Raw genomic sequence first — 15,694 nt, forward strand, 5'->3', positions numbered from 1 at the left:
AGAAAGAAAGAAAGAAAGAAAGAAAGAAAGAAAGAAAGAAAGAAAGAAAGAAAGAAAGAAAGAAAGAAAGAAAGAAAGAAAGAAAGAAAGAAAGAAAGAAAGAAAGAAAAGAAAGAAAAGAAAGAAAGAGAAAAAATGTAAAGGGTGAAGCCTAAAATGGAATCAGTTATCTATTGAAATGGATGGGGCGTCTTTCTGTTTCTCCATTATTAATGCCACATGATCTACATTTGGAGTAGGAGGCAAAAACTGACAAAGAGGAGAGAGCCAGAGCCACTGGTTTCTACCTCAAGGATGAAATTATAGGGGCTATGGGGGATGGGAAAGGGGGTCTCACATATGAAGGGCATCCTGCATTCTGAGCAGTCTAGGGCATACATATGCTCCTTCTTGGAATCCTCCAATGGCCTTACAATATAGGGGTCACTACCCTATATCACGGATGAGGGAATTGAGGCTCAGAGACGATAAGTAAGTCATGAAACCTGGATTTCAACCTAAATCAGTGTGAGCCTTTATTAATCAAACTACTTCTTTTCCTTCGACCAGCCTCATTTTCCTGCCTCCTCTGTTTCGTCCCCATGTGGAAATCCTCTTCCTATCCAAACAATGTGACTAGAATTTAAAGAAGTCACATTCCTCTGAGCCTCATTTTATTTATTTTTTAACAATAGCAACACTCTTCCAGATATTTCTGCAAAAGAAGCCCATACTCCAAATCCTTCGGGTTCTCAACAGCACCCTAGCTTAGGTCTCTAATAAAATAACAAGATTACAAAGAAGACTTGAATTCCTAGGCTTCCGTGGCTAGAAGTTTACCATCTGGATGCAGATCACCCATCTCCTCTTGTTGCAGAATCAGGTGACATGCCCACCTAAAACCTGCACTTGTCAGCGGAGTCCAAAAGAAATACAAGGGATCAAATCCTCAAGGAGAAAATTAATCAATCCTAAGCACCCACCTGCTTCTTGACGTGTATATTCCCTTCCACGGGCAGATTGTAAGCACTCTGGATCAGATTTTTGGCAATGAAGTAGTAGTAGACAGAGATGATCGACAGTGGGATGATGTAGAAGATCAGGAAGGAAGCCATAGAGTGGATTTTGGGGTGCAGCTCATTGGAGTGTGGGTATGGGGCACAGCTAATGAAGGTCTGGTTGGTGCTTTCCTCATAGAAAGGATGTAGATCAGAAAACACAGCTTCTGGGATGGCCAGGAGCATGGAGATGACCCAGATCAGTGCTGCTTTGAGGCAGATCTTCATCAAGGCATGAGAGGCCTGGATATCCATTGGTCGGACGATGGCTTTGTACCTGAGGGAGAAAAGACAGACTTCTGTGTAAGCTGCCTAATATTATTATGTATACCAGGACCAGGACTAGGGTGAGACAAGCGAGGCGCCTGGAGTGCATTATTTAAGGAGGTGCTCCCTCTCAGGTTCATGCAAATGCTGAGTCTGAACTCACACAACCCTGAAAGCGAATGCCTCCTTAAATTGTACCCCAAGCACCTTGCTCACCTTATCCTAGTCTCGGCATGAAGGATGCCTTCCCCTTTCTCCAACAGTAACATTCTGCCCACATTCTCTCCTGATTTTAAGAATACTTCTCAGAAAGCTGAAGCTCCTTTCATTTTTCTTCTTAAATCAGAAGAGTTAATAACAAAGTATGTTTAAAGAAGGACGTAGGGACAAGAAGTTTGTCGCTTTTTTTTTTTTTTTTTTGGCAAATCCGTCATTTTAAGTATTCAAGTGCGGTTTAGGGAACCTTAAGTCATTACGTATTTACATATGCCTTTTTTTCTTTTTCAAAGAGTATAGAATGAAGAGTCTGCTGAAAAAGTTGTACACAGGAGCATCCCTGTGATTATCAAATTAATCTTTCCCCTGCTCTCTGACTTTCTTTCAGCCTCACCTTCTCTTACAGTATTTAGATCCCTCTTGGTTCCTGTGCTATATGTGGCCCTGTCTTGGATCAAGTGCTCTGGGAAGCAGACACTGAGATGAAGTCAGGAGACAAAATGTTACTGCAGAGTAATATCTGTGGGGGGAAAAAAAGAGAAAGAAGTAGGACTGAGCAGAGGGAGCTGTCAGACCGTGATGCAGACCTGACGAGATCTACCAAAGTGAAGGTAACCAACCTTCTTAGTTTGCTTGAACATTTCCCAGTTTTAGCACCGAAAGTCCTATGTCCTGAGAAATCTCTTAGTCTCAGCAAACTGGGACTGCTGGTCACTGTACACCAGCTCGGTGGGAAGTTTGGGAGCAAATATTGCCTAGTGGAAGAGTCCTGTCTTGGGTGGAAATGGCCAGGCTCTTGTATCACCACCTTGCTGAGTCATTGGCTGGGACCACCCAAAAAGTGTGTGACCTCAGTTACTACCTGGTTCAGTCACTGGGCAGGAACTGCCTAAGAAGAGCATAACTGTACTTTGAAAGCTGAAGTGGACACTGAAGGAGCTGACAGCGTCTATTTTGTGTGCACTTGTCTGAGAGCCCACTAGAAGATAAGCTCTCGTTTGGCAAAGAGTGTGTCTTTGCCCATCTTGGCATCTGCCAACACCGTGATCTGCACATAGTCCACGAACGTTTGTCCATTTGAATGTGAGCTGCTACAGTGTAGAAGTGGATATAAGCTGAGACTAAATGTGAGGGTTTTCATTGCTGAAAATGCTGTATTGAAACTGGGTTCTACCTAGGATACTCTTTTATATCATGGACTTTAGTGATGGAGGAACACTGGTTTCTGCTTGCTTCCATGTTGATTAAACCTCCATTGAGTTACCACTCTTGGCTGAGTCTTGAATCTTCTCTTGATTTCCTCCTCCCTCCAGGAAAGGGGGGTTAATTTATTAAGTGATGAGTTTGGGTAAAGAATCTGGCATATGCATTGGGCTCAGAGAGGCCTAATGTTTGTTAACCACTCCCGACTAGGAGAATGACACATCTAACACAGGAGATCGGAGCATGTGCAGGGTGGCGATTGCTGTGAACCTAAGTCACATTCTCCAAAGAGCTTTATCAGACATCGACGCAATTATTTTTATTGTTGTCTGTCTGATTTCTTTTCTAGGTCTCTGTTCTCACCTCAAGTAGGGAAGAGAGGGCTAGGATTTATTGGACACTCCCGGCAGTCCAGAAAATCACCACAGTCCTGTTTCATTGTACCTGGGTTTGCTTTCCACCCTTAACTTGTATTAGTTCATTTTAAACAATTATAAAAACATTAAAATTTCAAAGGAATTTTTGGTAATTTCTCTAGTCATTAGTTGTTTCAAACATTTTTATTCCTAGTTTAGAATGTAGGCAAGGACTCTATCCTTAATTAATGGCATGTAAACATCGCTAATGAATCGATTAGAGATAAAGTGGTAATTATGACTTTAAAAAAAAAGGTCAGGGCAGCCATATTTTAATCAAGTGCGAGATGCATAAGCAGAGAGGTAGAAAGAGAGAGAGAGAGAGAATGCGACAGACATAAAAGAAGCAGCCGACGTAACAGGGCCCTAAGTCATTACAGAGGTCCTTGGTTCCTGGCCTATGGACTACTTTTGAATATATAAGAAGTCTCCTGTTATAAACTTCAAATTCTTCTGTCCTCTTTTCACTCAGAGTGGCGTCTGTTCTTTGTCAACGAAAGAGTCTTATCTGGAACAATGAGACATGACGATCGGTTAAAGTTATCATCAGATTTATTTCCAGGATCATTTTGCATAGATCATCTCCCACTTGTGGCCCTCTGAAAGAATGAGCTGTCAACTTTCAATTGTATTCAAGAGATAGACTAGTCTATGTTTTGTTCCTAAATTCTCCATCACTTTCCTGCCTCCCTCCTTTCTTCATGCCCAATCCCATAATCTCCATTCATCTGAATCCCGTCCTTCCAAATTCCAGTTTATAAGTATCATATTCGTGAATTTTTTGCTGGCCAATCTAAACCTCAATAATTCCCATTCTTTCACCTAACCTGTCTAATTTTATGACTGGATTAACAACTCTTCACATTTTATGCTTACTATGCACTATCTTGAATTGTTTGCTAGCTTTCCATGGGTATGTCTTTTGACCTGAAGTTCTCAGATGTTTCCTGAGGTCAGAAGCTGACATCTTCTCTTCTTTTCTTTGTGTATCTCTAAAGTTATTCAGGTCCCTTGTCCTACATACCTTTTATTTCAAAGTAGAGGCTAGCAAGGACTTGGTAATTAATCGATTAATAATATGTGACTTACCAATGTGTCTCTTATTTCCAACTTGTTAAAAATGAGAGAAAGCAGATCTACTTTATATACTTAGTAAGAATCATTCTTCTATAGAGTGACAAATTCACTCGTCTGATAATAGGGGCTCAAAACAATTGCTTCCCACTTCTGAGAACATCTGCACTTCATTTTTTAACCCATTTCCCGTTTGCCCCGAGAATGCTCACCAGCCTCACTTGCAGCCGTAGCGTTTACCCTGAGATAACTTGTGTATTACAGTCCTAACCTTACCCCCAAAGTTTGCCACGAAATATCTCGCTTTTATTATTCTTTTCGCTCTAGTATACTGATAGTCTTTGGAAACAACTGACAGTATTCTATTTATAGCATTCTGTTTTTAGTAGTGGTATTTCCATTGACAAAATACTGTAATTCTTAATCGCTAAAAATGGCAAATCCTAGAAAACACAGCATTCCTACGTGTGATGTCAAATTAACGCTGGCAGCGACCTGTATCTTTTTTTCTGAACGGGAAAAGGGTTAAATGTTAGCATTGAAAAGGCCAAAAATATTCTCTATAACAAGATTAATGTGTCAAAGTGATTCTTGGCAAGTAGAAGTAGCTGGCTCCCACATCCACGGTTGGAAACCTCTGCCCACTGAAAGGTATGTCTTTTATTCAAATATGGGCAGTTTGTTTATTTTTAAGGATCCAGCATTTCAGCCCTTATTTGTTCATAATTACCTTCTGAAGTCCATAGGAATTGTTAAATACCAATATTTTAAAACTTTCATTACAGTCCCAATGCACATTACCTAGAGAGGACTGAGGTGAAAACTGAATAAACTAAATGGTCGCTAGGGTAATCGACACATTGTCAGCATTCAAATTAGAATTTTAATACTTAATACCGTTTGGCGAGGCTTGAAACATTGGCTTTCTTTTCTCCTGTGAATAACACCAAGAACTTCTCTGAAGAAATGTGGGGCAATTATTAGACGACAGGGGAAATTTAATTATGGTTACATATTAGATGATATTAAGGAGTTGTTAATGTCATTAGGTGTGATAATGGCATTGGGTGTATGTAGAAGAGTGTCCTTCTTAGGAAATACATACTGTAATATTTTGGAGTGAAAGGTCAGGGTGTGTGCTCCTTACTTTCTGGAGTTCGGCAAAACAAAACAAATAAATATATATTTATTAGAAAAAGAGTGAGAAGAAACTCTAGTAAATGTTAATTGTTGAATGTGGGTAGGTATTATACAAGAGTTCATAATCAGGTTGGGGAGAAAACAGACATTAAAATACAGAATTAAAAAAATGAACTAATGGTAAAATAATTTTGAAATCATGCGTTATATGTTCTATTTTGTTAACAGTACACCCTTTTTTCATCAGAAAATCTTTATTGTAATATGATTGAATGTGTCATATCTGCTTAGCGCTCATATGAGGAATGAGGAAAGTGTTATATTTGCATTGTCCTCTAGGGCTTGCAATTTCAATATCATTTACTATCTGTGGGGTTTTATTTTTTTCTGTTTAGTTTTTTTTGCAAGAACCTTTTAAGCCACTTGTCCACTTAGGGAGGTTAGTTCAATTAAAACTAGATCACGCACAAACACATCAGTCTGCAATGCCTCACCATAAGCTGGAAGTTCAGGGCAGAGTAAGGTGCCATTGCTGAGCCTTCTATGTGGTGAGACACCCCGCCCCCATCCTGCTGCCTGAGTTATACGTGGTTAGTGGTCCTCGGAGGTGGACTCAGTGAGAGGGTGAGCCTCAATATGAATACTCCATATTACTAATGTTTAATTCATCTTTATTTCTAAATAAAAATCAATGTAAGTAAAAGTTCTCCTGTTTTCCTCCCTTACCTATTAGATCAAGTTGCACCTCTCCTGGAGGGTGTGAACCCTACTTTGGAGTCCACTGTGCCAGAAGACACTGTCCAGAAAATGTAGCTAAGGTTCCAGTGGGTTTCTAAGAGTCTGTAGCAGAGAACTTCCTGCCTTGGGAGGAAGGAAGCTTTAATTTTTTAAAAATTAATTAATTAATTATTTTAATGGTGACATTGGTTAACGAAATCCAACATTTCAGCTGTACACTTTAACAGTAAGGCACATATATATTTACATTGTGTGTTCACCTCTCATAGTTAGATTTCTTTCTATCACCACGTATTTGACCCCTTTTACCCCTATCATCTACCTCCCTCCCCCCTCCCCTCCCCCCCCTCTGGTAACCACTCAGTCTATTGTCCATGTCCATGAGTCTCTGTTTGTTTGTCCTGTTCATTTGTTGCTTTTAGGTTTTTATCCCACATATAAATGATATCATGTGGCTTTCAACTTTTTCAGTCTGCCTTATTTCGCCTAGCGTGATTATCTTGAGGTCCATGTTGTCGCAATTGGCAATATTTCATCTCTTTTTATGGCTTTGTCATATTCCATTGTATATATGTACCACAGCTTCTTTATCCAGTCATCTATCGTAGGACACTTCAGTTGAGGAAGCAAGCTTTAAACTCAGGCCAAGGCAAAGGACCACGATCCATGTTATAAAGTATAATCATACTTTTCTTTTTCTTGTTTTCTTTAGAGAAATCAAGATACAGGTCATGGATCCATGCAGGACAACCCCTGAGTGACGTCTTAAAGTCACCTCTTCGTGAATTGCAATTTCCCCTCCAACGTGTTTTCTCCCTGTAGGCACCCACTGTCTCCCTGGGAGCAAAGCCTGCTTTAGGAAGGGGAGTGCATATCAGTCATTTGCTCTTTAGTATGGATCACCTTCCTATATGTAAAGTCTTACCTCTAATTACAATGTGCCAAAGAGGCCCATTTAGGGGTGGCAAAATCTGCCCCCCTTCACTGCTATTAGAATTAAGGAAGAAAATCAAAGAAATAATTAAATCGTCTGTTCCCCACCTAATTCAGCCATGATGAAATCAGTGTATTTCTAGGCAGATACAACATTCCTGTTCTTCCTTGAGTCCGTTGTACTGAATCTCCCGTCTCTTTCATTCCCATATACACACCCTGAAGTTCAACTGTGGCCTGAGGCCTAGGGTGAAGTCTGGGCTCTTTCATACATTCAGAGGCCTCAGGACTTAAAGAGACCATCCAAGTGAGACCTCAGAGCCAAGATGAAAATCGGCTTCTTAGAAGGACTGAAAACCAGAGGCTGGAACGAGGTTAAAGAAAGAGGCGCTGACGTGGTGAAGTGTCAGGAGTACAGGGGCTGGTTCTAGGGTATAAGGGATGTACAAGCCGGGGTATTAAATGGGAAGAGAGATGCAAAGAATTGCTGGACGTCTGATGGTGCTTTGGCAGAAGGTGAGCAACTATTGACCCGTGGGCCCAAAATGGGTTTCAGCAGGATGATCTCATTCCAAAGCTCAGTTCTAATCCTGTAAGGGAGTCATTGTTAGTCGTCTGAGCAAGATGTAATGGTACAGTTGCCAGTGGGTATGTTTAAAATGACAAAGGAAAGCAGTCAGCTACATTTCAGTAGGTGTGCAAACATCCTGGCACGAGTTGTTCGCAAGCCATTCTTCAAAAATGTTATGAAGGGAAGAACATATATTTATAACTTGTTAGACTTTTTCAGCAATTTATGAGCCAAAAAGTTTGAAGAATGTTTATAAATCTCATTTCCAAAGCGTTGTTAGACACAGCCTGCATTTACTCTATTGCGTAGCATAGACGATACACAGAATGGGGCAAAAACTACCCATGCTCTGGAGTGGAAGGTGTAATGACTCTGAGCCATATATTGTCTTTATAAGTTGGCAGTCACCTCCAAACAGACCCTGAGACAGGATTTGGGTGCAAGTAGTTTATTTGGGAGGGGATCCCAGAAAGCCAAGCGAGGGAATAGAAGCCAATAAAGGTGCCACTCTGGGCAGCTGGAGCACAGGACTGCTGGGACCCTCCAGAGAGACTGGTGAGCACATTCCAGAACCGCCACCAAGGGGGTGAGGCAGCTGGGCAGTTTATCCACCAACTCCCGTTGCTCTTTGAAGGAGAATTCTCCTGCGGCGTTAACTCTGGAGCATTCTGCTTTGCCCCCAACCTTCCCTTGGCCAGAGATCACCCCGGGTCAGAGAAAAACAAGAAGCCCAGGTCTGCAAGGGATACGGGCGGGCCATCAGCAGCGCCCACTGTGTAAATTCTCCCGGTCCAGTCAGTTTATCAAACATACATATAGAAAATGAAACATCAGAGACAATTTCAGTTTGTAAATATATTTCAAATTATTGGAGATGAAAATAGAATTTCTAAATTATTTCAATAAAATGCTTTTTTTTTCCAAAATAAGAATCATTAAAGCTCAAAAATATGGCATATGAGTCATTATGTCTATTTATAAAAATTTAACAGCAATGTATTTAAATAACCTTTTGCGAGAGGCTTTATATGTAGTGAAATAGTGACCTAACTGTGGCTTATTGGGTCCTCCAGCCCAGGAGGTTGATGCTGGCAGTGTTGGAAGGTGTCACTGTGTGGTGGGGGAGCCCAGGATGGGGAGAGAGATGCACTGGGTAGAGCCCAGCATTCTACTCCTACTCTCATAATTAGTTATTTTTATTTTAGTTTTTTATTCAACAAATCTTATGTAGCACCATGTGCTGGTACAGCTCTCAACACTTTTCAGTCATTACGTTTTTTAATCCCTTATAACAATGCCAGGAAGTAGGCACTACTGTTGTCACCCTCTTCTTACAAATGAAGAAACTGAGGCGCGAAGAGGTTAAATAATTTGTCCAAGGTCACACAGCTGCCACGTGGCAGAGCTAAGGTTTGAACAGAAGCTGCCTGGCTCCCGAGTCCAGACTTTAAACCACGAGACTTTAATGCCTTCATTTTTTTTATCTGTGAATTGGGACTAATGATATCAACCTTATTTACTATGAAGAAGGGCTAAATGAGGTGTTTTGAAAGCACTTTGAAAACTAGGAAGCACCATTTAAATAAAAGATTATTAGTACATTTCTTGAAAAAGAATGACTGTCCACTAGAATGTCACGTGGTCAAGATTTTGACAATACCCTCTCGGCTCCCTTATGAACATAAGTAACAATCATGCTAATGCTACACTCACTCCTTTGACTAGTAATTCTAACATTTCATAAAGAATGTGACACATCATTTCATTTCATCATTAGGCAAATTACAACACTCCTATGATATATTTAAGGTAAATGCCCTTATCCATTTTCCAGATCAGAAAACAACCTGGTAGAGGGATTTGCACAGTCATACAGTTGACAATTAGAAGAACCAGGGCTCAAACTCAGACATCTCTTCCAATTCAATGCTTTAGAATAGTGCTCTACTAAAATAAACGTCACCTCCAAAAATTAATAAATGAAAAAGAAAATGAAAGAAATAATAGGTGTTGTTTAATGGGTACGAATTTCAGATTGGGAAGATGAAAAATATTTTGGAGATGAATGTTGGATGATTACGCAACAATGTGAGTACTTAATGCCACTGAACTGTAAACTTATATGATTAAAATGGCAAATTTTATATATATTTTACCGGAATAAAGTTAAGAAAGAAGGAAAAGAAGGAAGGGAGAAAAAAGACAGGAAGGAAGGAGAAATATTTATTCATTTGTCACCATGTAACTTTGGGGGTATCTCAAGAACCAATTGAAAAAGTTTGCCTTGAGTCACCAAAGACATCCGCAGGGAAGGCAGTCTAAAGGTAGTTAGTTACTTAGAATAATTTTTTTCAGTTAAAAAATTTCCTATAAAAGTGCTACCAGCTCATTGTAAAAATTTAGACAGTAGAGAATTCTAAAAACAAAAAAAGAAAATCATCCATGTCTTACATGTGATGTTTTGATATATTTCCTTCCAATTTTTCTTTGTCTTTTGTACAGAATCTAGAGCATACAATTTTTGTACCTTTTTTTAGGATCCTAAGCATTTCCTTCTCACACAGATGCCCATGACCCCTCTTGCCAGCAGGCGGCGCTCTGCAGATACCTCTCTGGGCACCATGTCCATTAAGCTCCAAGGAGCCCTGGTGGTCACTAGAGGGCAACGTCCCCGCTTTCACAGAGTCTTAGAATTAGCTCCAGACAACAAGCCTAAATAAAGCAAAACACCCCCAGTCCTTGGAAACTAGCACCTCTTACAATCCAAAGCATAACTTAAGCACTTACTTTTGTATGGCTCTGTACTAGGTACAAAAGAGGTCAGAAGAAGCATAAGCCCTGGACACAGCAACATTTTCTCATTTCATCCCGGAAATTAAAAAGGCTCATGCATCCTGGGTCACAGGGCTATGAGTTTGTTAAGAGCGGGGTCTATGTCTTGTTAATTTTATACCTATTTTATTTATTGAACAAACATATAATTAAAACTGACTAGAATTGTGCACCCAATTTGGCCTGATTTCTTACTTTCAGATAAGGAAATGGGCTCAAGATACTCAAGATAACCTATTCCTTCCCTGAAACCCTCTTAGCCAAATACTCCTCTCAAGCCCACTTATCCCAAATCGCTCTGGACACCATCTCATTAGCCTTTTCCCGAGGGATCTCCTATGGCCCAAATGCTTCCTGTGTCTCTAATAACTTGAAGGTCAGACAAATTCTTGGGGGTACTGAGGAAATAATTCTCCCTGAGCACAATTCCCCTTTTTAACAATTTTAAGGTGCTTGCTTATATGAGCCTATGATAAAAAGCCCTTAGAGGAAGCAGCACCGTGCATGATGGTGGAACATGGGGAGGAGGTAGCAAGAAGTGTCGGTTTACATCTTTACCAATGAGCAACAAGAAGGCTCTGCTCCTACGCCCATGGGAGCTGGAATCTGGCTAAGCCTTGATTTAAAACTCATTTAAACAACTGTGAGTATCACAGAGGACCCAGGGAATGCTGGAAAAGACACATGGCGTAAAGATATTGGCTTGACTCTCAATTTTTAGATGATCCAAAAGCTCATGCACAGTTCCTCATACCCTAAAGTGTCACAACTATATGATGCATATTGATTATATCCCCTAGGAAGTCTGTCTGGCATAAGTGGACAGGTCTCATGGATTCCACTTAAATAGGAAACTCACTGCTAAATGACCATCTCAGTACACACCTCTTTATCAGGGATAGCAAACTAAGGCCCACTCGCCAAAAGTGGCCGTCAGCCCGTCTTCATATGGCCTGCAAACTAACAATGGTGTTACAGTTTAAATGGGGAGAAGTCAAAAGAAAATACTTTGTGACAGGTGAAAATTACATGAAATTCACATTTCAATGTCCATAAATAAGGCTTTTGTGGAACACAGCCACACCTATTTGCTTACATAATGTCTGGCTGCTTTTACACTATAATGACAAAGATAAGTGGTTGCAACAGAGACCTTATGGCCTATGAAACTGAAAATATTTACTATATGGCCCTTTTTAACATCCCAGTATTAAACACTTATGCTCAGGCTCCTTAGTCAATTTATCAGCACATTTAAATAATAATTTAGTATCTCAGACTCTGCTTGGCAGTGTGGATATAAAAGTGGCCATCAAGGATTTAAGATCTTGTTGGGGAAGTGAGATATATCCAGGTGAAGCCCTTAAAGAACAATAGAATGCTACTTACATATGTATATTTCCCTTTGCGAAGCACTCTTAGAATAAACGAACCTAGGTCAGTATATGAAAAGCTGTCATTTGCATGTACGGACATATGAGTATGTTTAATTACAAACCCGTTTTGTATATAACTATGGAATATAAAACTCAGAAGTCATCAAGTCCCATTTCCTTAACTGGTACCCATAGATGTCCTGCAGCTGGTTAGGTGAGAACCAAGACTAGACCTAGGTCTCTGGATCCCCATCTCAGTTACATTTGAGTCTAGCACTTCAGATTCTCAGATCTTTTTAAGGAACAAGTAAAGAATGCTTAAAACTAAATATTTACCACACTAATCTTTATCCTGTAGCACATGTATTCCTTCAGCCATCATTTTATTCTTTAATTTCACCTCTGTTGACAATCTAGGAAAGAAAAGATGTCAAATTCTGATTTTCCGGCTCTAATGTGATATTTCCAATCATTTAAAGGGAAAGGGAAAAAGAAAATACTGAAATTCTTAAAAATCTATTTTGATCGCCATTTACATAAAAAGAAGTAAGCATTTCCCATATGTTCTCATAGAGAAATGACTGTAATTTTGTTTTTATACAATTTTACATATTTTTTAAATCGTGTTTAAAATATTTCTCATAACAGAGGCCTAACCCTGGTATGAAATTGCCGGACAATAAAAACAACTACCACCAAAGGGAAAAAAGAAACCTTGAAAAGCTTAAAATTGACCTGTAGTTATACTGTTTATATGTAGACAGCATAAAGAAATAAATGAATCACATGGACGGATTGTCACAGTAAATTCTTCTCACACTGGAAAAATTTTTTAAGTGTTGCATTTCTCATTTTGCCCCTGTTTCTTTCCCATGTAACCTTTATTTATCCCTACTGGTCAATTGGTCTGAGTACAATACAACAAAAGAAAAGGTAAATAAAGAAGTGAAGTTTAAAGAAAGGTACCTTAGGAACATTTTGGCTCTTTCCTTCCTATGAAATTTCAGCTATTATCAATCACTGCATAACTAAATGTAGGCTCTAACTCCTGCTCATTGGAGCTAAGAGTCCTGGCCTAGTTGAAAGATCCCAAAGGCTGTGATGTACCTACAATACTTGGCAGTGTCCACTGCTGCAGGCCTCAGCTAAAATACCTGACTTACTCACTTTGAGGTTAGCCAGAACTCAGTTCTCTGAATCTGAATTGCTGAGATAATTCGAGGCTTTAAATGCTGATCCCACAGGTGTGACTAAGTAGTTCTGAACTCCTCTTTAGAAGAGCTGGTATATAGATAGCTTCGAAGGTAGCAGATCAGGTCAGTAAGAGGGGGTATAGGATTTTTCATTTCTCATAATGGCTAATTAGCTTGTTGCTGACCAACTCTCCTGAAATAAAAAGCTAGAAAATTTCTTTGAAGCCATCAGAAAAATATCAAGGCAGTAAGGACACGAGGGGCCAAAATTCTGGAGAGAAGGGAAATGCAAAGAGGCGAATCTGTTATTCAGCATCGCTTTCCCCTTAAGACATTTTCCAAATTTCAAGCAGCAGCAGAGAATCCAAGAGCTGAGCAGAGCTTCTAGCGTTTTTTGGGATAAAGAGTGACAATAAATGGAGGTCGGGGTTCACCAAGGAGTGGAGTCCAGGTAAACAACCCAAGATTTCTGTTGAGATGCCAAAAGGGGTATGTCCTAGTAGTAGGAGTGAGCCAGAAATAGACTCATTCTCAGAAAGACCCAAGCCCAGACTCCGATCTGCTGATACCTGATTGGGTCAGATATACAGCCACCTCCTAACTGCCTGCAAGAAGCAAAAGCTAATCTTTTCTGAAACGATCTCATCCAGAGCCTCAAATTATTTATAATTATTTATACGCAAAACCAGATAGTCAAACAAAAATTGCCTCATATACCAGGAGAGAAAACAAACTGACCAAAAAAACAAGAGAAGAAACATATAATAGAAACAGACTTATAGAGCTTCCACATGTTAGAGTTACCAGAGAGGGATTTTACAATATATTGTGACTAATTCAAGAAACTAGGTGATGGAATGGAACCAAATGGAAATTCTAGAATTGCAGTATACTATAATTAAAATTAAGAATTAAATGGAATGTTCAGAAGCAGAGTAGACATAACTGAAGAGAGGATTAGTGAGATGATAATGTCCAGATTGAAGTACACTGTAAGAAAGAAATGGAAAATACAGAAAAGGGAGAAAACTTTATGGGACGTAACGAATGGTAAAATGAAATTGTGCTTAAATAGTTCTCAGTAACAGAGGCCAGACCCTCCTATGAAATTTCCTGCCTCAATAAAAACCAAAACAACCATAGAGGCAAAAAACTTGAAAAGCTTAAAGTTAACCTTTAGTTATTCTATTTATATGTAGGCAGGATAAAGAGGGAGAGGAAAAAGAGAACGGGACAGAAGCATATTTCAAGTTGTAATGTTTGAGAACTTCCCCGAACTGGCTAAAATCTTTAAGCCACAGGTTCAAGAAAAGCTATGATTCTCAAGCAGGAAAAATGCAAAGAAAACTACACCTAAGTGCATCATAGCGATGCTGCTGAAAACCAAAGATAAAGAGAAAAATCTTAAAATCAGTCATAGAGGAAAAAATGAATAATTTTAAAAGAGTGACAATAAAACTGGAATCTGACTTCGCAGTGGAAGCCAAAGGACAATAAATGGCAACTTCAAAGTGTGAGAGATAAGAATGTCAGCCTAGAATTCTATGCTCGGTGAAAACATCCTCCTCAAATTACATGAAAGAAAGACATTTGAAAACAAAATCAGAAAATATAGCCCCATCAGATGTACAGTAAATGAAATACTGAAGGGCATTCTTTGGGCAGAAGGAAAATGATCTCAGATGAAGCCACTGAGATACAGAAAGGAATGGGGAGCAACAGAGAAGTTAAATACAGGAATAAATCTAAACCTAAAGGAAAATATGTGAGTAAATGTAAAGTATGTAAAAACAATAAGCATAATGTTTTGTAGGTTGTAAAATATTAAGAGAATTAAAATATGGAATAACAATAACACAAGAAAAAGGCGGGAGGAAATTAAAATGAGGTTAAAGTATCCTATTGTCCTTGCATTGTCTGGGAAGTAAGAAAGTTCTAATTTGTAGTAAATTCCAAAATGTCAAGGATATATGTTGTAAAGTCTAGGGCAGCCCCCAAAGAATACTAACGAGCTTGTATAATTAACAAACTCATGAAGGTGGGGGGATAAAATACTAAAAATATTTAATTAATTTAAAAGAAGGCAAGAAGGGAGGGAAAAAAGATTATGAAACAGATGAGACCAATAAAAAACAAACAATAAGATGATAGATTTAAATCCAAATATATCAGCAAAATCAAGTTTATCATGGTGTCTGTGTTTATAGGACAGGAAACTAATACAAATAGCAAATACATTTGTATAAAGTCACTCATGTTATTCATACCCACAAATACCAACACTGATGAAAATAACTTAAAAGTCAAAACATGAAGACATCCATGGCCAATAAGTTAATGGATGTCATCAATTAAATGAATAAGATGACTCAAGTCATAAGAAAACTTGAAATGCTGTGAAATTTTATAGCCCATGTAGAAAAGAAACTTGATAGTGGCTTTCTCAAGTAATACTAAATATTTGATAAGAATCCTAAATAATTATATGGCATTACAAATAATGAATTATAAAACTGAAAGAAACTTTTCTAATTTCTCTTTTTTTATTTTTAAAAATTAATTAATTAATGGTGACATTGGTTAATGAAATCCAGTAAGTTCCAGCTGTATATTTTAACAGCAAGGCATATATATATTACATTGTGTTCACCTCCCATAGTTCGATTTCTTTCTGTCACCACATATTTGACCCCTTTTA

General features: G+C 38.8%; 1 protein-coding gene across 1 annotated transcript in view; it reads right to left on the reverse strand.

Annotated features, from left to right (window-relative positions):
• GRPR (gastrin releasing peptide receptor) overlaps positions 1-15,694 on the reverse strand; it is a 25,932-nt gene that overhangs the window by 1,490 nt on the left and 8,748 nt on the right. The window contains exon 2 of the mRNA XM_039852268.1: positions 963-1,314. Coding sequence (XP_039708202.1) covers positions 963-1,314 — 352 coding nt within the window. The remainder of the gene's footprint in view (positions 1-962; positions 1,315-15,694) is intronic.

Source organism: Pteropus medius, unplaced genomic scaffold, assembly GCF_902729225.1.
Source record: "Pteropus medius unplaced genomic scaffold, Ma_sr-lr_union100, whole genome shotgun sequence".
NCBI lineage: Eukaryota > Metazoa > Chordata > Mammalia > Chiroptera > Pteropodidae > Pteropus > Pteropus medius.